Source organism: Pelmatolapia mariae, linkage group LG5 (assembly GCF_036321145.2).
Source record: "Pelmatolapia mariae isolate MD_Pm_ZW linkage group LG5, Pm_UMD_F_2, whole genome shotgun sequence".
Taxonomy (NCBI): domain Eukaryota; kingdom Metazoa; phylum Chordata; class Actinopteri; order Cichliformes; family Cichlidae; genus Pelmatolapia; species Pelmatolapia mariae.
The window spans coordinates 27,348,728-27,372,171 of NC_086231.1; the positions used below are offsets into that span (position 1 = coordinate 27,348,728).

Consider the following 23,444-nt stretch of genomic DNA (forward strand, 5'->3'; position numbering starts at 1 on the left):
TAAAGAAAAATAAATTGCAAGTACAAAACGAGCTGCTTCGCTTCCATGTTTGCTCTTTGTATTGCCTTACCTACACAACTGTGCCACTCAGACTTCAAACCTTTCTTCGTGTGTAAGAGAAAATACACCAGCTGCCCAAACCTGTGGAAGACAGGTCAAATCAAGTCTTGGTGGGGCAGCAGCTTGTATACCATGTAACCAAGTAACCACAACGTTCTTCATTTTGAGTGCACTTCTGGTGCATGTCATGTCCCCTCACTAGCTGTTTCTCTGCCAACACTTCCTGTCACTCTCAGCCGTTAAGATGTTCAAAGAATGCAAAATACCAAAAGAAGAAACACGTCAAAGAACGGGTCAGATGTGGATGTGCATAAGAATGAACTCACTTCCTGTTATGCTTAAAATAGAATTCTCCAAGCTGCACAGAAACCACCTGGAAATCCCGTTAACGTGAATATCGGGTTCGCGAAGATACCAGCTCACTCTGATGCATGACAGCATTTTATTAGACAAATGATGACACACTTCACTGTTTAAAGGACAGTAGTATACATTCAGATCAGGTCATCTGTACAGTACAAAGATAAGAGAGAAATGTGGGAGAGGTGATGCATGACATCCAGTTGTGTTGGGCCAATGGCCTCACATGTATTTAGGCTTCTACAGTAACATTTCCACTAGCTGACATGACACTGTACCCTTGTTGTGTCTATCAATGCTCTCCTTGAAGTCTTTGGTCAATCTTTCTCCGTTTAGTTATTTCAGTCAGAGTTGAATCGGGCTCATAAAGCAGAAGCATTACAGTAGTTTTGGCCTCAATGAGAAATAAATGATCACAAAAAGTAGTAACAGTTTTAATTGTTGAAATTACTCCAATGAATCATAGTCACATGCACACAGATTCCCCTTTTTTTTGTATTTATAGCATTAGATTATGTGATTTTTATCATCCAGGCATGTTGGAAGAGTCACTGGGGTGGTGCAGTGGCAAAACGCTTTAATACTGCATTTTGGCATCGTGTAACTTGAATTCTACAGGACACATTCCTTTTATGTCTCAAAGCTGTTATTTGAATAAGCTATAAGGCGCTGAAATGACTGCATTTGACTGTCTTGGTTTCACTGTCTGTAAGGCTTTCCCCCAGTTTTCATACTCAGTGGAAAGGCGAACACTGGATACACATGAAGTTATTAAGCAGCAAAGAGTCTTGTTTTTACAAACACTTTCCCTCAGTCATGATGGACATTAGACGATGATGCCATTAAAGCCTCTGAGTAAACAACAGCTTTAGCAACACTGAACCTTGAACAAAGGAACACAGACTTCACTTGTCATTTAAATAAACACCTACACATCAAATTGGTTTCAGACAACAAGACAACATCACATTTCATGTCAGGTTGGCCTTGTGGCTGCAGAGACATGCCCCTGCTTAACTGTCCGTTACAGGGTTCCAAAACAGCCCTGAACCCAGAAGCAAGGGCTGCTGCACAGAAACCTCCTGTGAAGAGGCAAAGAGCTGAGTGAACAATGAAATTATTATCAATACATCCAGTTACGCACGGGGAGAGACAAGGTGTGGAGTCAGTGTAATCCATTGGGTGTGAATGGTGACATCCTGTCAAGGCTGATGTCTGCCTCGCAGTCCTCCAGGTCACAAACCGAGTCGGTGGCGTTTTCGTGGTTGTGAGAAAATTGTGAAATCCTGTCGAAAGTCTCCTCATGCTCGATACATTCAACGACATTGGGGATCATATTCACATAAGCGTTCGTGATTTCTTTGTGGATGAGGGTATCTTGGTTATACGACACCAGCTCGTTGCTGATGTTAACAGTTTCCACTGGCGTGTTGGAGCAGAAATAGCGGCAGCCCAAGAGGCTGGCGAAGGCCTTCCTGAACTCAGCGTTGAAGGCGTAAATGATGGGATTCAGGGAGGAGTTGGTCCAGCCGAACCACACGAAGACGTCAAAGGTCGTCTCGCTTACGCACGGAAGACCCGCATCCCGGTCTGCCGCCGGCCTGTCGCAGAACGGGACCATGCAGTTTAAAACGAAGAAAGGTAGCCAGCAACACACAAAGACACCCATGATCACCGACAGAGTTTTGAACACTTTGGTTTCACGTTTAATCGACGTTTTCAGTGTGTTGTGGTGTTGGCACTCTATTCTGTTGGTCCTGCAACTTTGCGCATGTTCTGCCGCTCTCTCCAGAGAGGCTATTCTTCTAATTTGTATTTGCGCAATCCGATATATTCTGGTATATGTTACAATCATAATTGCCACTGGGATATAAAAACTTATCAAGGAGGAGGATATCGCATACTCTCTGCTCAGACTGGAGTCGCAGTTTTCCTCTACCTGCCTACTTATGGAAGAGTTGTGCGCCCCAACCATGTCGTCACCGCTGGCTTTGTGCCAGTTTAGCTGGACCGGTATGAATGAAATGAGCACAGACAACGTCCAAGTGATGCTAATCATAACAAAGGCAACTCGCTGGGTCATTTTTCTCTCGTAGCGGAAGGGACTGGAGATGGCCCAGTATCTATCCACGCTGATAATGCAGAGGTTAAGGATGGAGGCGGTGGAGCACATAATATCAAAAGCAACCCACACATTACAGAAAGTGCCAAACGGCCAATAGCCAGCTACTTCTGCCACGGCTTTCCAGGGCATCACCAGGACGGCTACGAATAAATCCGACAGCGCTAGGGACACGATGAAAATGTTGGTGACTTTGGTCCGTAGGTGCCGAAAGCGCAGCACCGCGGAACAGACCAAGATGTTCCCCAGCAGGGTCCATAGGATAAGCAGAGAAAGCAGACAGCCCGTCACTGTGCGTGCCACCATATCCCTTCTCCCGTCGCTTTTTGCCTCAGTTTCAGTGCTGTTCCACATAATCTCTCCGAGGGGTGCCCGCGCAGAGTCAATACCCTGCACTGACGAGAGATACTTTGCTGGATTCTCCATTTGCCTCTTCAAGTAAAACTGAAGTCCATTGCTCCGTGCGCGGGGACGGGCTCAGTTATCGGCCAGCCATCGTTTTGTCCCCAATGATCAGCCTGGCTGCCAGCCTCATGTGGAGTGCGAAACAGACGGAACGAGACAATTGCGCGCGTTAAAAGTGAGCCAGGCGACGTGTCAGGTGCGCTGAGGGGCTGAAACGCAGCACGTAGTGGCGGGCGCATGTTGCAGCCTTTACGGTCGGATCGTCTGACCTGGCTTCCACTTTGAAGCTTTCTGCACAAGATATCCTGAGCTTAGCGTGGGTAAGGAGGGAGTCCCAACACACTAACTTAGCCAGGGCTGTGCGCATACACTGACACTGCTGTGCGTAACACGTGCATGTTACGCACAGCAGTCCACTGCGTCGGGACTGGGTAGAGAGGAAGGAAGCCTTCGGCATTTTAAGAGATTTTTTTCTTGTGTGTGTGTGTGTGTGTGTGTGTGTGTGTGTGTGTGTGTGTGTGTGTGTGTGTGTGTGTGTGTGTGTACTCCAAAGAGAGCAATTACAAACTTCCTATCAGCCGCGGGTTTTCATCCAGTTATGGATAGTGTTATAGCCTGGTTTATATTTGAGCCCTATTATTACGGTAGACTTCAGAGAGACAACACTGTGCATTTCTGTCCAAGATTAAACTTCATTAAAAGTCCAGAGAGTGCATTTACAATCTATATTATACACACAAAAGTACAACATACGCCCATGAAGTGACAGTGAAAGAACGGAGCCTCACTCGTAGTCTAACAGTGCAGAACTGTCCGTGGTGCTGAAAGCTGAGAACCCCATCTATCTATCTATGTAAAAATTTCAGGGAATAATGAAAATAATAAAACCCATCTAACACATCTTTAGGTAATATGACAGGCTACTTCGATACTTTCATTGCGTTTGCCTTATTAATTAAAAAAAAAAAATATATATATATATATATTAATTTTAAAAATTAATTTAATTAAAAAGATATTTTTAAATTACAATTAAAAAAAATTTAAATTTATTTTTTTTAATTAATTTTAAAAAAAAGAAGGTAATTTTCAACTATTCCTTTATCTTTTCTGTTTTTTTCGGTATTCTTTTGTCTCCCGACGGCAGCGACTGAAGGTCATAACCCACCCATTTAACCGAGATGTCCGAACAGGTGAGTCACATTCACACTCTTAGGGCGCATGTTAGGCCGGGAGCTGCTCTGCGTCGTCTTGTGCCTGTGCAGCAGACGCGCCGTTTCCGGCTTTGAAACGTCACGGATATTTTTAGACGCCTCCGCCTGCCTGTCAAATCGTTCTGACACAACGTTAAAATCATCCTCCGACGCTCGATGCCATATTCTTTGAAGTAGCATAAACATAAGCTCGTGATGCCATGTCAGGAGACAACCTGTGTCCGACACTGCATTTACTTTTTACGCAGATAGCACACGTTACTGTGTTACCTATAGACGGGTTGGTGTGGAGGTCACTGCAAAAGATGACTGATATTTCGCAAAGTGTATATTGCGGATTACTATTTCCAATTTAACACCAAACTATAAGGACTTCTATTTTGAAGTCACAAATAGAAGCACAATTGTGCAGTTCTTCGTTGCTGTTGGTATGCTTTGCAACTTTGTATGTCTTCAAATCTAAATCTATCCTATCTTTGTCACTTATATTTTAAGAAATCGTAAAACAGTCATTTAAATGAAGACCATCAGGCAGTATCATTAGGATAGTCCAAAGCGGTCTCAACAAAAGACATAAATACGTTGCGCCATCCTGTGGTGCGTAGGCACACTGCATCTGTTACCCTTCCAGACTTTTATTGAAGAGTGAACATAGTGTGTAGCAGGTTAAGCAACACGAAATGACATAAAGATAGTTTTTGTTTATTTCAACAGGAAAAAGATATGAAATCACCACTAACTTTAGACATCATTTCTCAATAGCACCATTTAACTGAAATTTCACAAAATCATAGCGCACCCTCTAAATGATTTTGGTCAGTATAACAGTATTTACTAAGATGGCAGAAAAATCTGCAAAACAAAACATTTTGCACAACTTGGCACATATTGAGAGCACATACAGTATATGGCACCAGGCTGAGAACCTGCTGAATGTCTGAAATTATTTGGTGATCTGATACAAACTAGTACAGTACTATTATATATCTGTGGTTTTAATAGAGGAGAAGCAAGTGTTGTCATTTATGTCAGTGTGATGGTTTTTATTGCTGGTTCTTCAGATGTAAACATCAGTCCATGGTGCCATGCAGCAGTTGTCACTGCAACAGTTTGTTTTGCAAAAATCCCATCCTTATGCACAATCATGTTAATGCACATTAGTTCAGTGTTATCAAGGTCGAGAAGAGAAGCCCTTTTTTTAACACAACTTCTTGATTAGTTCAACAGAGCAGCAAATGACAACGCAGTGAGACACTGAGGAACCTTAAATGGCTGAGAGAGGGAATTAAGTGCTACATCTGAGAACTAATATCCAACTCAAAAGATGATTTAATTTGTTTGTGCTTAGATTGGCACTTACAGCTTAAGTGTTCACTAATCTAACTACTTAGGCAAGCAAATGAGAACCTTATCCATGTAAAGTATGAACATTTTAAATGCAGATAAAGTAAGGGTCAGGTGGCACACCGCTGAGCTTGTGGCTGTTAAATACAGTACTATTGGATATTGAAAATAATGAGTGTTTATGTAGTTCCTCTGCTTTCTTTTTATATATGGTAATCATGTTGGTAGGCTGTTATTTTATAATAGTAATTATGTTTTCAGTCACTAATATGAAATAATACAGAAAGTGTATGTCAGCTAAAGCATATATTGTACATGATCCACCTGTTAGAAACCCCACTGTAATGTTACTACAATATAAAAAGTACAAAGAACCCTTTCTAAATTTATAAAACCAAATATTTTTTTCATCACTAGCTTTAACAACCCTTGCATTACACAAGTTAATTCTTTAAGGAACCAGGTCTAATAGTTTTGTCCTCCTCTGCAGTCCCCACAGTGAGGGATCAACGTTTGTCTCCACAGATTATTTTCAAGTCTGTTGGACTGTGATCCAGACTGCCTCCTGAATGGTTGACCTGCGCTGTGACACACTCTCGAGAGCCAGTGGTGACAAGTGTTCGTGTGCGTGTTGGCATTGTCAGTCATCTGCTATTTTGTCAGACTCTGGAGAACACTTCGAAGAGGGAGGCAACTGCATGCATGCGGTAGAAAAGGTTCAAAGGGATGGCAAAATTGAGAACTGTGCTCCATATGCTGAAGCCGTATGTCTCCTCTTCCAGTCCGTTGTCATACTGTGGCCTGCAGCCAAAGGCAGAAAGAATCCACAGCTGAAATGGAAAAAAGAGAGAGCTCTAATTAGATACACCTGAATTCATATACTTTTAGCTACTTAGGGGCAGAACAACAAGGTAGAAACACAACAGTGTCATTTTATAAGGCTTAAAGTTGCCTGTTTATACTATTATATTTGAAATTCAATTAGCCAAAAATGCTGTAATTAGTCTCTATTACCTCTCTTTTTACTTTTGCTACCATCACTCCTGAGGAAAATATCTCAGTGCTCCACTACCTTCACCACAAGCTAGTAACGTCCTCACTTTAGTTATAATCTCAGTTATAACTAATGATTGTTACACGTCACATAGCACTTAATGGAGAGTTTTGTATTTCCAAGAGTTTTGTATCTGTTGTTGATGAGAGCAGTGAGACTAAACCAAAACAATACAAATGTGGCTTAAGCATATTAAAATGAGGGTGATTGGCATGTAATCCCTCTTTGGGTTTACCACTATGGCAATAGTGAATAGCAAATATATTAATTACAGAAGCTTAAAATGAACAAACAATAACTCCTGGCCTATCCTAGCAAAAAGAAATGAACTTCGCATTTAGATGGGTAAAATACACTTAACCAAATGAAGTTTCAAATGGTCGGTAGATTTTACATCAGCTTGATTAATTCCACCTATTAAAAAACTAATCATCACAGACTAGTTAACCAGTGCTTACCGAAATGTTACACATAATAAGGAAAACGGCAATATTCTTCAGGATCTGCCTCTTTATATTTGGGCGTTCCACTGTTTCGTTTCCCACAGGCGCTGGCACATCTGAATGTTTCCGTGGGCATCCATAAACCTGCTCACTCTCCTCCTGCTCGCTCTCAGTAGAGACACAGCTCCTGTCTGGAGATTCAAAAGTTCGGTTGATGATGCCATTGTACGGCGGAGCGAGAGAGGAAGTGACAGAGAAGACTTCTGGAGCAGCTGGTAACTCTGGGTCCTGCCTCTCTCTATCCTCTTGCTGGCGATACAAAGACTCTATGATGAACAGATTCTGGACGTATTTCTCCAACACAATAAACAGAGAGTAGACTAAATTTGTCCAGCGATAAGGAGGGTTGCTTCCGGTGCTTAGCACAGACACTATGCTGCACCATGACATGAACCAGGAGCCAATGGAGGATCCAAACAGCACCTCCGTGTCCAGCTGCCTTGACGGGTTCTTGGAGGTGTCCAGCGGCATGTGGTTCACTCGGTATATGAGCAGACCCGAAGCACCGGCGCAGCACATGACTGTCAGCATGACGATGGCATAAATGTAGAACATGGAAACGGCTGACCTTCGCATTTGGATTGACTTCTCTACATGAGTAACGTAGACCACCAGTATCCCGATAGTGCTGGCCAGGGCAAGTAGACCCACAAGAGGACCTAAGATCAAGCCCCGGTTTTTGGCAACCTGCCTTTTATGGTTTGAAGTGAGGTCAATGGTGCGTCCAATATTTCTCCACATCACGAAAAGCAAGACAGAAACAAAGATGTGGTATTCGATATTGAAGGGGTAGAGATAGTAGAGGCTGGTGGCGAACATGGAGCATGTGCTGGTGGTGCAGTTACATTGTGGTTCTGAGTACTCTGGAAAACAGTTAAAAATGTGGGCAAACACATGAGTTACAGGGAAATAGTACAATAAAAAGAAGCTGACTATGCCAGTGCTGTCTTACATTAGTACAGCCTGTCTGTTTTTGAAGATAAGAACAAAATGAAAGACATGTTAGGCAATAATACTGGTCTAAAATCTAAATGTTAGAAACAATTTGAATGTAAAATAGAATGAATAGTAGATCTTTTACAGGTTGACAATAACAACAAAATGGATTATATTATCATAAAAAACATAAATATACACAATAATCATTCAGATTCCACACTACAAGTATACACACATATGCCATAACAGAATGTCTGTCTTGAAGTTTAATATTGTCTGACTCAACATCAAACATGGCATGTACAGGTCAGATAGCAATGTATAACCCCAATATAAAAAATGTTGGAATATTGTGTAAAGTGTGAGTAAAAACAGAATTCAGTGGTTTGAAAATCTCCTAAACCCATATTTTAGTCACACTAAACCATAGAAAACAAATTAAATATTTAAAATGATACATTTATCACGCATTTATTATTTCATGAAAAATATTTGCTCATTTTGAATTTGATGGCAGCGACATGTCTCAAAATAGTTGGAATAGGGGCAGCAAAAGTGTGGAAAAGTAAGTGGTACTGAAAAGAGACAGCTCAATGAACATTTTGCAACTAATTAGGTTAAATGGTAACTGGTCAGTAACGTGACTGGGTAGAAAAAGGACATCTTAGAGATGCAGAGTTTCCTTTTGTAAACTGTAAATTGTGGAACAAATTTAGAATAATGTTCCTAATAATAATGTTAAAATTGAGAAGATCTTGAATATCTCATCATCTACAGTACATAATATCATTAAAAGACTCAGACAATATTGAAAAATCTCTATGTGCATAAGACAAGGCTGAATTCAATTTTGGATGCGTCTGACTTTGGAATGCTTCCAAAGGTCACATCCTTTAGTATTATTAAATTTCACTGTGCCATATACAAATACAGGTTAAAGCTCTATAATACAAGGAAGTGACCATATGTGAACATAACCCAGAAACACTGGGATTTTCTCTTGTCCAAATTGCTTTTGAAAATGGACTTAGGCAAAGTGGAAAAGTGCTCTGTGGTCAAATTGAAATTTGAAATACTTTTTATGAGGCATTTTTTGAAAACATAGATGCTGCTTTCTCCAGGTTAAAGAAGAGGGAGACCAACCAGCTTGTTATCAGCGCTCAGTTCAAAAGCCTTAATCTGTGACAGTTTGGGGATGTAATGTAATTGGCAGCTTGCACATTTGTAAAGTGCTGAAAGATGTATACAGGATTTAGAGCTACATATGCTCCAATCCAGTCAATATCTTTTTTCAGGGAAAGCCTTGCATATTTCAGCAAGACAGCTAAACCACATACTGGATCTATTACAGCAGAATGGTTGCACAGTAGAAGAATCCGGGTGCTGAGCCTTTCACCAGTTGAAAGCATTTGCCACATCATGAATAAAAAAATATGATGATGATTCAGGACTCTTGAGCAGCTAGAATGCTATATAAGACGAGAATGGAACAACATTCCTCTCTCAAAACTCCCGCAGCTGTCTCCTCTGTTCCCAGATGTTTATGCGGAGGGGATGCTACGCAGTGGTAAACAAGATTCTGTCCTAACTTTTTTTAGTCATTTTGCTGCCCTCAAATTCAAAATGTGATAATATTTTTATTAACATGATATGTCTCAGTTTAAACATTTGATTTGTTTTCTGTGCTCAATTTAAATGAAATGTGGGTTGATAAGATTTGCATATCATTGCATTCTGTTTTTATTTACATTTTACACAGCGTCCCAACTTTTTAAAACTTTAAACCAGACTCACATGAAATAACAGAGTGCTCTGTTTCGATTTTTAACCATAAAACATGTTTTTTTTAGGGCTTTGAGACAAGTTTTAACCTATTGAATTTATACTAATCTTGTCTTATGAATGTGTTGACATCCTTGTGCTGCCCTCAGTTATACTGCACTATGACAGGACATCCCAACTTTTTGGTTTGTTGCAAACCCCTTTTCAGTGCATGTGGTTTGTGGAAGCTGTAGCATATTCACATTTATCCAAAATTAAGGAAACAATAATAATAATAATAATAATAATAATAATAATAATAATAATAATAATAATAATAATAATAATAATAATAATAATATAGAAGAAAAAAACCCAGAAGAATAAAAGTATTATTCTGTAGAGATTTGTAATTCTCTTTATTCAACAACATTTGTTTTATGATTACTTCTGACATCTTGTTGCTCGGTTTTACAAGATTACATGAATTTCAAAGCAAAAGATTTCTTTTAAAATAATTTTGTTGCCTCTCAACCACTATACCACCCACTGGTACACCCCCTTTTAATTTGGAATTTAAATATTTCTTCTTCTTAATATATATATTATTGCATTAATTGTTAGGATACCTTGTTTCTTAATATGTTTTATGCCTTTTAAGCCCTTTAAACTTGTATTTGTGACACTGAGCTATACAAAAAAATTAAATTGAACTAAATTAAAATAGTGATTTTTATTTATTTATTTTATTTATTTAATGATGAAAATGCCAGTTTGTTTTTGTGTGTGATTGTTTGTTTGCGAGAGAAAGAGAGCAAGCAAGTTTCTGCTTTTGAGTATTTATTAATCATATTGTATTCATTTGAAATTTCATTCATTAGCTGAATACACGTCTTGTTCACTTCCTATGGTAACACTGTTGCCCTCTAGGTCTTAAGCCCCCTCCCAACTCACCTGCTCCTGGCCCCCATCACCCCCCCACCCCCCCTTTCCCCTTGAGCCCACTACTATGGTCATGCACCCTTTAATTAAAAAGTGAACAACAGTCAGGGTGCAGCCAGCCTCACAGTCAGCCGGATATGAAGAGGAGTAGCAGAACCCCTCAACCCTAAGCTTAGATGTATCAGTTACTGTAATTGCAGTACCCTTGGGACTAAGCAGCCTGGGGACAAAGCCGTCTGAGGTCAAGTGGGGGGTTGCCAAGGGAGGTGGTGGTGGCTGAAGTGTGGGGAAAGGACTGGGGAGGGGGCAACAATATGTGTCTTCTGAAACCTAATAGAGAGACATTCGACACAAACAAGACCCGCTGAGCAGCCAGGCTTACCTCCATTGCGCTTCCAAGCCCTCCTCTCTTTCCCTTTTCTTTCATCCACTGAAGTGAGCTCTCAAGCTGACTATTGTACTTTTCTTCTAAGAACAAGCCTGCAATCGACCCCCAGGTCCTTACCTGTAGTGAGGTTTACGAGGCCCAGGGCAGAAAGTCTCCTCTTGTGGTTGTTCAGGAAGTGTTCAGCCTCTGACATCACACCACTGCACCACAGGAGGATGTTGGTAAAGACTGCATGGATTACACCAAATCTGAGGAGACAGCAGTTGAAAATAAGACACCCGATCACCTAACAGCAAGTGTAAGTGACAGGATTTAGCTGTGTTGTTGAGCTTGTTTCATGCCAGTGATTAAAAAAGAACTATGAACACAAAATTTTCTTATGATTTGCAGGTGCAAAAACAAACAAAAGAAAAAAAGGATATATTGACTAAAGGCCTAGGTTATCGCACATTTCACACACCTCTCAAATGTTTCAAAGCTCTTGATGACATCCTTGATGTGAAACCAGAGAAAATGCACCTAAATAAAACCCAAACACAAGTCTTAAAAAAAGCTTGACAAAGTCGTATCCAAAATGCAGTTTAGTGATTTTATCAAGCTTCAGAAATACACTTCATAATATACTAAGTACATACTTATTGTAAACTTAATTCTATTTATTTGCTTAAGTCATTTCATTTAAAGATTCCCACTGATATATGCAGTTACACTCAAGCGACATGGACAATGATCGGATTATACTGTCGCAGCAACGCTCTCTACTTGCCTTAACAACAAAGAGCACATTATTCTAAGATCTTGAAATGGTATATGGGGAAAAAAAAAGATACTGCTGAAAGAGTGTCACTTTTTAAAAATTAAACCTAGGCTGTGCACTTACCTGTGCCATAGTGTGAGTTGCGTGGATGACAGGATATACCACGAGCACCGCCGACACACAAGGCTGAAAACCAACATATTGCCCAATTCGGAAAGCATCCATAATCAGTGAAAGGAGTGCAAGAAGGGTCAAACCACCTACCGAAGAAAAATAAAGTTATTAAGCGATATAATCAAAGAAAATAAAGTCTTTGTGACCACATATGTTAACATTCAAGTTCTCTTTAAGTTATGAAACAAACATATAGTGGTCACGCGCATAAATCCCTTTAATTTTCACACTAACGAAAAAAACAGTTGCATAAATATTGTGTGCATTTGCTTGTTTAATCTCGCAAACTCACCTCTTATCCAGCCTGAGGTGGCGTGTACATCTTTTTCTGGCGGCGTGCTCTTTTGCCTGTCCCGCACCAAGATGTACCACATCATCCAGAGCAGCTGGAGGATCATGAGGCAGGTAGTGAAGGACCGCAGATCCTCTTCTTTAACGGAGGGGCTCTTGTTTGCGATGGCAAGCATCAACGCCGCCCCGATCAGCAGCAGATTGGTCCCGTATTGTCCGCTCAGGAACTCCGCGTTCTTCTTCGGATAGTCTTCAGACAAACTGAGTTTTAGTTTGCTGAAGATCTTCGTGTCCTGCTCGGAGCTGGACGACGACGAGGAGCTGTTGCTATACTTGTTCGGACACATAATATCCAGGCCGTTATGTTCCACCATGGTGAGAGGCATGTGCAAAAGGCGCAGTGCTGGGAGAAGAGGAAAGTCAAAGCCGTGCAAAAGCCGTGCGCTATAAGTGCATTTGAGGGAGGCGAGACGTGTAACCTGTTGCCTCTAGGTGGGGATTCAGATGGATAGGTACCGTGCCAAACATGCATTCAATCTTCAAGATCCGGCTCAGTGGCCACGCATAGTTTGAATGGGCTTGATAGATGCCATTGTCATCTTGTAGCCCTGAAACAAATATCTGGTCGTGTACCAGGCTCGCTGAGTCACTGAAAAGTGAAGATTATGTTTCAGTCTTTCCGAGAACGCGGTCTTCTTGGAACTACCATACGTTTACAAAAAAAAAAAAAAAAAAAAAAAAAAATAGCTGAGTCTGCTGTGCCAACCATTCAGCGGGCTACCTAAAGAAATAAAAAAAAAACCTCTATGCGTGGGCTTGGCCACAATAACAGAAACAACTGAGCTGTGCCCAAATCCACCTCTTTAGAGCAGCTGCCAAACAGTCCGTCCAAGTCTGCTATCAGGTGTTAAGCGTACACGCCTGGATAAGATGAAAGAGAACATGACATTTCTCAAATCTGAGATTTTTACAGGCTGCAGGAGAGTGGCCTGTTGTGACAGTGACTTAAATCTAAGTGCTCCTAACACAAATCCACTTGGGACTGAGATGTGGTTAAAATATTTGCTTTCAAGTCGGTTTAAAAAGGAAGAAGAAGACGAATCAGATTTCAGTGGTCAAGTATACAATGGCTTTTTGTGAGTGGATGTCAGGGAGACCGTGTAGGCCATGGCCAGTAAGATCTTTTAAGGATATGACCGTGTAACCTATTAAATAACATCCGGGCGGACACACGCAATCAGCCCAGCAACAGAATAACTGCTCACACCGATCGCGGTGATTAATCTGATGCGATATTGTTTAATAAACAAATTCTTCTTAAATAAATATATAAAAAGTAAAAAATAAAAATGAAAACAAACAGCTGGTGTTTCTATGCAGACAGAACGGTGGCTTCGCAAGAGCTCTCGTTAAGATTTAAGAGCCTGAGTTCATTCTAGTCAAGAAACATGGACTTCAAAATATTTTTCAAAACTAAATAAAACTGGATAAATCTGTTCATTTAGACTCTTTCTTAAATTTCACCAATAGTTGCTTTGATATAAGTCTAACATTTCCGAAAATTCACAGTTCATCAGTTGCTGCCAGCAACATAACGAATCAAGCTTTCCCCGAAAGGTCTTTTAGTTTTATTTGCGAACCTGCAGCGCGCACCAGCTGACTGCGGTGTGCGTCATATAGCCTAACTGTTTTGAAGCTGGCAATCAGTGAACTGAGGAAGACAAACTCCCTCTTTCGAGCCTTGTGTTTCTGATTAGCTGAGATGTCCATTATCCTTTGACGCAGGACTCGGGACACAATGGCATCACGAGTATTCAAAAGATGATCACGTCAGGGTCCATCTCATTTGCTGAGTGGACCATTGATTTCTTGATTAGCGATAAAAACGCTCGACAAAAAAAAGAGAGTAAAATCTGTTCTTTATCTGGACACTTTAATGGGCTATTGAGCAGGTCTAAAGGTTTTGATTGAATTCGGAAATACTCATTTCAGCCCTTTGTTGATTGCTCGTCTGGATCCACAAAACAAAGCAAAGACCATTGAATTTCAGAGTAGCTTGAGGGAAATTCTATAGCAATAAGATTTACTGTAAAAGCCTCTTTTTAATATCTTTAAAATGTTTTTAAAAGCGTCATTTGAGATTATTGTGTTGCATTCTGGTATGGTTATTACTATTATTCTTTTTAACTCCACTACACTGAATTGCCAGCAGCTTTTAGGAGTCTCTTTTTTTAAGAGAAGACACTAAAAGGGGCCGTTCTGATCACTCTAGACACATAACTGTATTTTCCCTGTATACTTGTATAAATGATTAAAATCTTGACTCCTTAATTGCTGCAGTGAAGGATGTCATTATAATCTGAAAATATTAATTTTACCATCAACAGTATAGCTACAGCCCTGCTTTGAATCGTTACCCTGGACAAAAAAATCACAATAACAGTTGTTTTAAAAAAAAGAAAGAAAAAAAAGCAAGATTTAACCATTTCAAATTCTCATCTTCTCATATTTTAAAGTTACTGCTTCAAAAACCCAAAAAACAATGAACTGCCAGTTATTTTATTGCACTACAGTTCACCACTTAAAAAATACTAGGTCTGGATTATTATTTACATAACTCACACATGGTTGCTATAATAGGCCAGGTGAAAGAAAAATGGGTTACGATGTAGGGAGCTTTTAATCGAGTTGGTCCTAGACTCTAAAGTTAGGAGCTCAGTTTCAGTCCAAACTTTGCTACAATGGCTTAAACCTCTGTGGTATACTGCCGCGACTGGCATGGAGATGCTGGGTCCTTTAAGTCCTGTGGACTGTGGATGACAGCATCACTGTCCTGGGCTTGTTCCAGGGGATGCTGCAAAGGTATAATAGGATCTTGGAGATCAGGTCAATGCATTTGGTTTCCTGAGTAGTGTTTTTTGTGGTGTGGGCCATTATCCTCCTGATGGGTGTGCCGTAACTATGGGAGGGTGTGCTTTGTCTGAGAAAATGTTTGTTTGGGTGGCATGTGTTAAAGTGCTATCCATATGAATGCCATGACCCAGCGTTTTCAACAAAGAGTGTTGCACTGTAACAGTATGATCAATGTAATTCACTTCCACTGCTAGAAGTTAAGATAAGATAAGATAAGATAACCTTTATTAGTCCCACATGTGGGAAATTTGTTTTGTCACAGCAGGAAGTGGACAGTGCAAAAGTTATGAAGCAAAAATTAGAATAAAATAAAATAAGAATAAATACAGTACACAACTGTACAGAATAGAATAAAATAAAATACTATATACAGTAGAATAAAATAGAATAAAATATGCAATAAGATAAAAATAGAATACAAGTGCTATATACAACTCAGTAAAAATACAACGATACCAGAAAAGATTATTGCACATGTGTGAATGTGTGTGTTGATCAGTTGGAGTCTTTGTTGTGCAGTCTGACAGCAGTGGGGAGGAAAGACCTGCGAAATCTCTCCGTCCCACACCGTGGGTGCCGCAGTCTCCCACTGAAGGAGCTGCTCAGTGCTGTCACAGTCTCATGCATGGGGTGGGAGATGTTGTCCAACAGGGATGACAGCTTAGCCACCATTCTCCTGTCACTCACAACCTCCACTGGGTCCAGAGGGCATCCTAGAACAGAGCTGGCCCTGCAGATCAGCCTGTTCAGTCTCTTCCTGTCCCCAGAAGAGATGCTGCCGCCCCAGCAGACCACACCATAAAAGATGGCTGAGGCCACCACAGAATCATAGAAGGTCTTCAGGAGTCGGCCCTCCACTCCAAAAGACCTGAGTCTCCGCAGCAGGTACAGTCTGCTCTGCCCTTTCCTGTAGAGGGCGTCTGAGTTATGAGTCCAGTCCAGTTTGCTGTTCAGATGAACACCAAGGTACCTGTAGCTGTCCACAGCCTCAATGTCCATACCTTGGATGTTCAGTGGTTGCAGTGGAGGATGTTTGTGCCTGCGGAAGTCTACCACCAGCTCCTTTGTTTTACTGGCATTGATCTGGAGGTAGTTCAGCTGGCACCAGTCCACAAAGTCCTGAGTCAGTCCTCTGTACTCCTTGTCGTCCCCATCAGTGATGAGGCCGACTATAGCAGAGTCATCAGAGAACTTCTGCAGGAAGCACTGGGTGGAGTTGTGGGAGAAGTCTGCAGTGTAGATGGTGAAGAGGAACGGAGCCAGAACCGTTCCCTGTGGGGCCCCCGTACTGCAGACGACCCTGTCCGACACACAGCCCTGAGTCCTCACATACTGTGGTCGGTCGGTGAGGTAGTCCAGAATCCAGGTAGTGAGGTGATGGTCCACTCCAGAGTTCTCCAGCTTGTCCTTCAGAACCGAGGGAAGAATAGTGTTGAAGGCACTGGAGAAATCAAAGAACATGATTCTCACAGTGCTTCCAGCGGTCTCCAGGTGAGCGAGGGAGCGATGTAGGAGGTGAATGACGGCATCATCCGCTCCAATGCCAGGCTGGTAGGCAAACTGAAGTGGATCCAGTGATGAGCTCACAAGGCGCCGAAGCTGAGCCAGGACCAGCCGCTCCAGGGTCTTCATCAGGTGGGATGTCAGAGCCACCGGCCTGTAGCTGTTGAGGTCCTTGGGGCGTGAAGTCTTTGGCACTGGTACAACACAGGAGGTTTTCCAGAGCTGTGGGACTCTTCCCAGCCTCAGGCTCAGGTTGAAGAGGTGCTCCATCACACCACACAGTTGGTCTGCGCAGGACCTGACGACCCTCGAGCTGATGCCATCTGGACCCGCTGCCTTCTTGGCTTTAATCCTCCTCAGTTCCCTCCTAACCTGGGTGGTTGAGAGAGACAGGCTGGAGCCTTGTGTTGATTGTGTATTGGATGCTGTTGTTGGGGGTGGGGAGGAGTGAGCAGGGTGAATAGAGGAGGTGTGAAGTGTCTGAGGTGTCAGAGGTGGAACAGCAGCAGTGGGGGTGGGTGAGTCTGCAGCCGATGTTGAAGACTGCCTCATGGCTGAATCAAATCTGTTGAAGAAATGATTCAGTTCATTTGCCCACCTCACATCCCTCCCAGGCAGAGAGTTCTGATGTTTGTGGCCTGAGATGGTTCTGAGGCCTCTCCAGACTTCACCAACGTTATTTTGCTGAAGCTGGTTCTCCATCTTCTGCCTGTAGCTGTCCTTCCCATTCCTTATCAGTCCCCTCAGCTCTCTCTGCACCCTTTTCAACTCCTCTTTGTCTTTGGATTTGAAGGCCCTCCTCTTCTGCTTGAGGACGGCTTTAATTTCTGGGGTAATCCAAGGTTTGTTGTTGGAGAAACACCGTACAGTCCTGGTAGGTACGGTGTTATCCACACAGAAATTAATATAGTCAGTAATACATGTAGTAAGGCTGTCGATGTCCTCTCCGTGGTCGTCACAGATCACCTCCCACACAGTCGACTCAAAACAGTCCTTAAGAGCCTCCTCGCTCTCCTCCGACCATCTCTGTACTGTGCGGGTGGCTGGTGGCTCCCTGCGCACTAAGGGCTCATACACAGGGACAAGGTGCACCAGGTTATGATCAGATCTGCCCAGGGGAGGGAGAGATGATGAACTGTATGCCTCTTCTGCATTGGCATACAGTAAGTCCAGTGTTTTATTGTCTCTGGTTGGGCAGGTCACATACTGGGTGAAGGTGGGCAGTGTGGAGTCCAGTGAGGCATGATTGAAGTCCCCTGATATTATGAGGAGGGCTCTCGGAGATTGTGTTTGCAGTCTGCTGACCACTGAGTGGAGAGTGTCACAGGCTGCATCCGCGTTGGCCGAGGGGGGGACATACGCTGTTATCGCGATAACATGCGAGAATTCCCGGGGCAGGTAGTACGGACGCATGCTAACGGCTAACAGCTCAATGTCTCTGCTGCAGAGTTGTTCTTTCACAGTGATGTGCCCAGGGTTACACCATCTGTCATTCACAAACACTGCCAGTCCCCCTCCTTTCCTCTTACCGCTCTCTCTCGTCCTGTCCGCTCGCAGCAGCTGGAATCCCGGTAGTGTCACGCTCGTGTCCGGAGTTAGCGGTGTTAGCCACGACTCCGTTAGCATCATGATGCTACATTGCCGGTACTCCCTCTGTGACCAGGTTAGCGACGTGAGCTCATCCAATTTATTGTGCAAAGAACGTACATTTCCAATAATTACAGAAGGAAGAGATGGTCGATAACGTCTCCTTCTCGGCCGACGGCGCTCCTTCCCAGCACGACACCCCCGTCTTTTCCTCCTCAGCTCACTGGGAATGTCAGGTCTGTCCGCCGGCAGTACCGCTGCGGGACGCAGCGCTAACAGCTGATCCTTACTGTAAACAAAGGATCCCTGCTCTGGGTCCCCAGACACGGGTGAAAAAAGTAGAAAAAAACTAAGAAAAACGACCAGAACTAGCACAAAACGGTAGAACATGGTTACAGAGTCTAATTACTAATACGTTAGTTATAGAAAAATTACGAGAAGAAAAGATAAGAAAGAAAGAAACTCAGAATGAGCAGAGCTGCTGTAACAGGCTGCCGCACACGGGGGGCGCCGGAAGTAGAGACAGTTGAAACGTTTGTGTAATGTTTGCATAATCTGCAATAATAATGCCATTATTTTATAGAATGTATTTCAAGAGACTCAAAGAGTCCTGACATAAGTGGAAAAATTATTGCAACCACTAAAAAGCAAAAATATATTAGTCACATTAAAAGCAGTTCTAAAAAAACAATAATGATCATTCAGTGTCTGGTGCTTGGCCTTTACAATGGAGATTGACAGATTGCCTCGGAGCATGGAGGTGGAGCAGATCAAACAGGACAAGGATTTTAAATTGAAAGGGTTGTTAGACAACTAGGCAGTTCCGAATGAAATTCAGCCCACTATTGCTTTTCATGTGGTAAAAATGGTCTGAGCTAAAATGGATAGGTCAGTGGAAGTGAACCTTAACAAAAGCATGTTTAATTTTCCCAGAAATTGTCTGCTGTAAATGTATTTTTACTTTACTTTTTACTGAAACATTCTACATTTGGAACATACATCAATTTATCTTATATAACCAGCATATGAATATCCATAATATTTTACATAAAGCATTTAGTGAGCTTGCTGCTACATGTGTTTACAAAAAATATGTGTAGAACATGTTTTTTTGTGTGAGTGTATCTAGTTTGTTAAGATTTAGCACTGTAAAATAATGAAGGGTTAGGGTGTGCACGTCTTATATTCTCCTAGTTAAACGGAAAACAGGCTGGCAATATTTTGCGAATATACAAGATGCAAACATACGACAATACAAGATTTAGATTACGAAACTTCACAAATGAAAAAAAAAAAAAAAACAACAAAAAGGTGGTTTGACTTAGAACGCTGACACAATATGCACACAGTACAAAATCTTAGGTTGACACTTACTCACTCCTCTCGCATCAAGCTGGGCCAACTTTTCTGAAAAGTGAAATATTGAGTTTTCTCACCCTGTTACAGTTTTGTTGAATTGTCTGCAGTTATTGGTCCTAGTTCTGTTCTTCTTACACTTTCATCCAAATAATAAAATAGATATGCATATCTTTTTTAAAACATTTATTTTTTACAAAACAATTTAAAAATAAATATAATTAAATAAACTGATGTCATTCAATTTTGAATACATCACAGAAACTCTACTTGTTAACTAAATATACCTCAAAACAAACTGGAAAGGAGAAATCAGATCAGGATTTTTATCCACTAGGTTATTGCAAATCCGAGTGCATAAAAAAATCTTCTATCAAAGAAAAAGAAAAGATAATAGTGCTTATCCCACGTTTCCTTGGAGTAGCAGTTGCCAAAGACACTTCAACTGCAAAGCTTTCACCGTCTATGAATGTTACTGACATTAAATTATAGCACACTATAACACACCTAACACTTACTTCAGCCAACTCATGAGCCCATTCAGCGATTAGACTGCAACAAACTTTCCTGCTCCTATATTATATTATACTAAAACAAACTGAATAAAAGATCGCAAATAACTTATTGTGAGTTTTCAAGCACTGCAGTTTGATTTTGTGACTTTACTTTAAAATGTCATATTTTGTTTTATGTGTTATTTCATGAGGACGTTTTAGTCACTTGCTGAGACAAATTCATGGACGTGGCACCATGGAGGTAGGATATATATTTGATTAATTTTTCTCAGTCCTTCTCTCTCATCAGCTAGTCTTAATTTTAGCGTTAGCTAAGTTTAGCCTAGCACACAGTGAAATATGACCTTTGCTCACAGTCTGTCGCTACTTTTTGAGATCAGGTTTTTGTTTTAAAATCATAAACTTTTGCTGTGGAGGTGGGAGACATTAGATGTAATCAATTAAAAATAGGATTTCAGAGGAAAGGTCTTTGTGGTTGTAGTTCACCATTTGCCATTTCCTCACTCAGAGCAGACTCTGCTGGACGCGGTATCAAAATTATTTTGACTTATTAGTTGTAGTTGTTGTAAGTTGTCTTCTCTCTTTAGCGCATTAATAATACTGCTGGAAGCAGTTACAGTTAGCTCTCAGCTAATTCACCCCTCTCTGCTTACGTGTATCATGGCGAAGGCAGAAAAGATTTGCCTCTTCTTCACTAGTGCCTACTGAGCTCTACTTGACTGGACTCGACTCTACTGGGTTTCGCTCGTTTTTATTTCCATAACTGAGTGCCACCTCAATGTGGGTGGACTAGTTACACCACAGCAACTTGAAAGCCTCATGATGTCGTTTGTATGTGACACAAACAGAACACATTCTGTCATCAACACAAAAATGTCTACACTTTGTCAGTGGACCACGGTGACGGTTTCTTCTTTGCCAGGTTTCAAAAATGGGGGGTTGATTCTTGTGAAGAAGTTGCGCTCATGACTCGTCCAGTGACATTCAGTTTGTTGACATCATATTTTCTGCTTGCTTCAACTTGCTTGGAAACTCAACCAAGTAGATACTAAAAAGATACCTGGGTCCCAGGTACTAACACTTAATTGAAAATTTAGATTGTAGGTGCTAATGGAAAAGTGCCATTTAAGACTCCAGAGAGGAGCTCAAAGACCAGGTAAATTCTGAAAAACTGCAATTTTCTGATCTATGTATGTATATACTATTTTACAAACAGTAGAAAATTTACTTAGCTTGGCTTTAAGATAGAGTACTTGTTAAGTCTGGTCATGCTTTCTGGTATATCTAAACTTTGGCAAGTATTGTTCCTTAAATGTTTAATGTGGAAGCATTTACTATGTCTTAATGCTCAGTAACCTAGGTAATTAAATCCAAGAAACTTGAATCTGTTTATCTGGATGTAGCATTTTCAGTGGGATAAATGTTTCATCAGTCATCCAAGTGACTTCTTCGGTATCAGCTGACTGCAGGTTTCCACAGTTTCCCCAACCTTATAAAAGGTACAGTTGCATAACGGCCAGAACTGGCATCGGTGACTGACAATGGGCTGTGAGTTCAGTTTCATGATCATTACTATGCAGTTTGTCATGGCCATTAATCAATGGCCACAAGTACCATTCAGAGAGCTGAGGAATCACAGCATTGTAAAGATCAGGGATGCAGAATAACATCACATCAAAGAGGCACTAAATAAATATCAGCTGGGCATTTGTCAAATGTTGGAAGGTATACATAAGGGAAACCAAAGAATCACTGGCACAACACAGAAGAGCTACCTCATTAGGCCAGGACTCTACAGCCTATTTACACCTACAGGCCAGGGACCTGGGATGTACACATCTCAGTTAATCAGGTTTAAGGTGTGCTGATATTCTCCAATACCTAAATGCTGTGTTTTTCACATGTGTGTGAGTGGGTGGGTGCCTCTGTGAAACTATGGCACATCTGAATAATTAGTCTGCTTCGTATGTTGAATTTGCTCCAGTCTGGAGCAGCTATTTTTCTTTCTGACTTCTGTGGAGCAGTACCTCAGGAAGGAAAAATCACATAATACCAACTAGTTATTTTTAGTTAATTTAGTTAATTTTAATTAATATAGGGTTAGCATTGCCATGAAATCAATTTCATGAGATGATACAACACACTCAACTTCAGAAAACCTAACAAGAAGAAAACTAAAAACAGACTAAAGAAATACATTTGTGACGGCCAGTGGGCTGGCCTTGTGTTTTGCTTTTTCTGTTACCTGTTTCTTGCAGGTAGGTGGAGCCGGCCCAATTACAGATGCAGCACACCTGAGGAGGCCAGTCCCAGTGCATATAAAGACACTTTGACTGAACCAGCGCTCTCTCTTGCTCTTGCTCTCTCTGTCTGGCACCCATCATGTTCATTTGGAAGTTTCAGTTATGGCTGTTATGTCCTTTAAGTTGCTTTACCTTATTTTCATTAAATATGTCTTACAGCCTTTAAAAGCCTGTGTGTGGTCTCCCTCTTGATTGTCACTTCCTGTGAGCCGGGTTGTGACAAATGGGGGCTCGTCCCTGCAATTATCCTGGTTTGGTAAGCTTTCTAACATTTGATTGGGAGCCGGTCTGTTTGCAGCTGATTGCAACTAGTGTTGTTTGCTTTCATCTGTTTAGCTGACTTTGTCTAGTTGTGTCTTGGCTAGGACTGATGAGTTTGGTTATTTGTGGTGGTTTGATTTTCTGGGTTTGCTGTGTATTTTGTTTGGGAGGCAATTTTGTTAGGGAGATTAAGTGGTGGCGGTCATGTTAACACTGATGTTTTGCTATAGGCTTCGGTTTCGTGGAGCTAGTGTTGATGTGCTGTCTTGTGTCAACTTTGGAGCGTATGAGCTGTGTTGATTATTGAATATGCATAAGTTAAAACCAGTGCTTTCCCTGTTAGGTTGAAGGAGTGTTTCTCTCCTGAGAATCATTCATGAAATTTCTGTGGCGGTGAACACGGTTAGACCAGTTGTCTCGGGAGCACGTCCCCAGAATTGAGGGGGTCGCTGTTTGTGCAGTTGCCTTTCTCTTTCTGGCGGTTTTCAGTGCATAAGTACCCACCGTAAGTAACTGCATGAAGACTAGGCTTTAGTTAAGTAGATTTTGGTTAGGCAGTTGGTGGGGAAGTGCTGATTTCACTTGCATTTTCGAGAATCAATACTTTGCTGTTATGGCTACAGTTGATGCTTTTGTTCAGTCTCCATCGGAGGAACTCTTGAATAGTTGTACAAAGGAACAACTGTTGAAAC

General features: G+C 41.5%; 2 protein-coding genes across 2 annotated transcripts; both read right to left on the reverse strand.

Annotated features, from left to right (window-relative positions):
• Window positions 1–502: 502 nt before the first annotated feature.
• On the reverse strand, window positions 503–3,363 carry drd5a (dopamine receptor D5a). Its single transcript, XM_063474568.1, has one exon. The coding sequence runs from the start codon at window positions 2,966–2,968 to the stop codon at window positions 1,586–1,588; it is 1,383 nt and encodes a 460-aa protein (XP_063330638.1). The 5' UTR covers window positions 2,969–3,363; the 3' UTR covers window positions 503–1,585.
• A 2,483-nt stretch (window positions 3,364–5,846) lies between these two features.
• On the reverse strand, window positions 5,847–12,859 carry otop1 (otopetrin 1). Its single transcript, XM_063473153.1, has 6 exons — window positions 12,316–12,859; window positions 11,973–12,109; window positions 11,553–11,611; window positions 11,210–11,340; window positions 7,018–7,925; window positions 5,847–6,335 (listed from the first exon to the last, which is right to left on the reverse strand). Exons 1-6 carry the CDS (start codon window positions 12,698–12,700, stop codon window positions 6,165–6,167), a joined length of 1,791 nt encoding a protein of 596 aa, XP_063329223.1. The 5' UTR covers window positions 12,701–12,859; the 3' UTR covers window positions 5,847–6,164.
• Window positions 12,860–23,444: the final 10,585 nt, after the last annotated feature.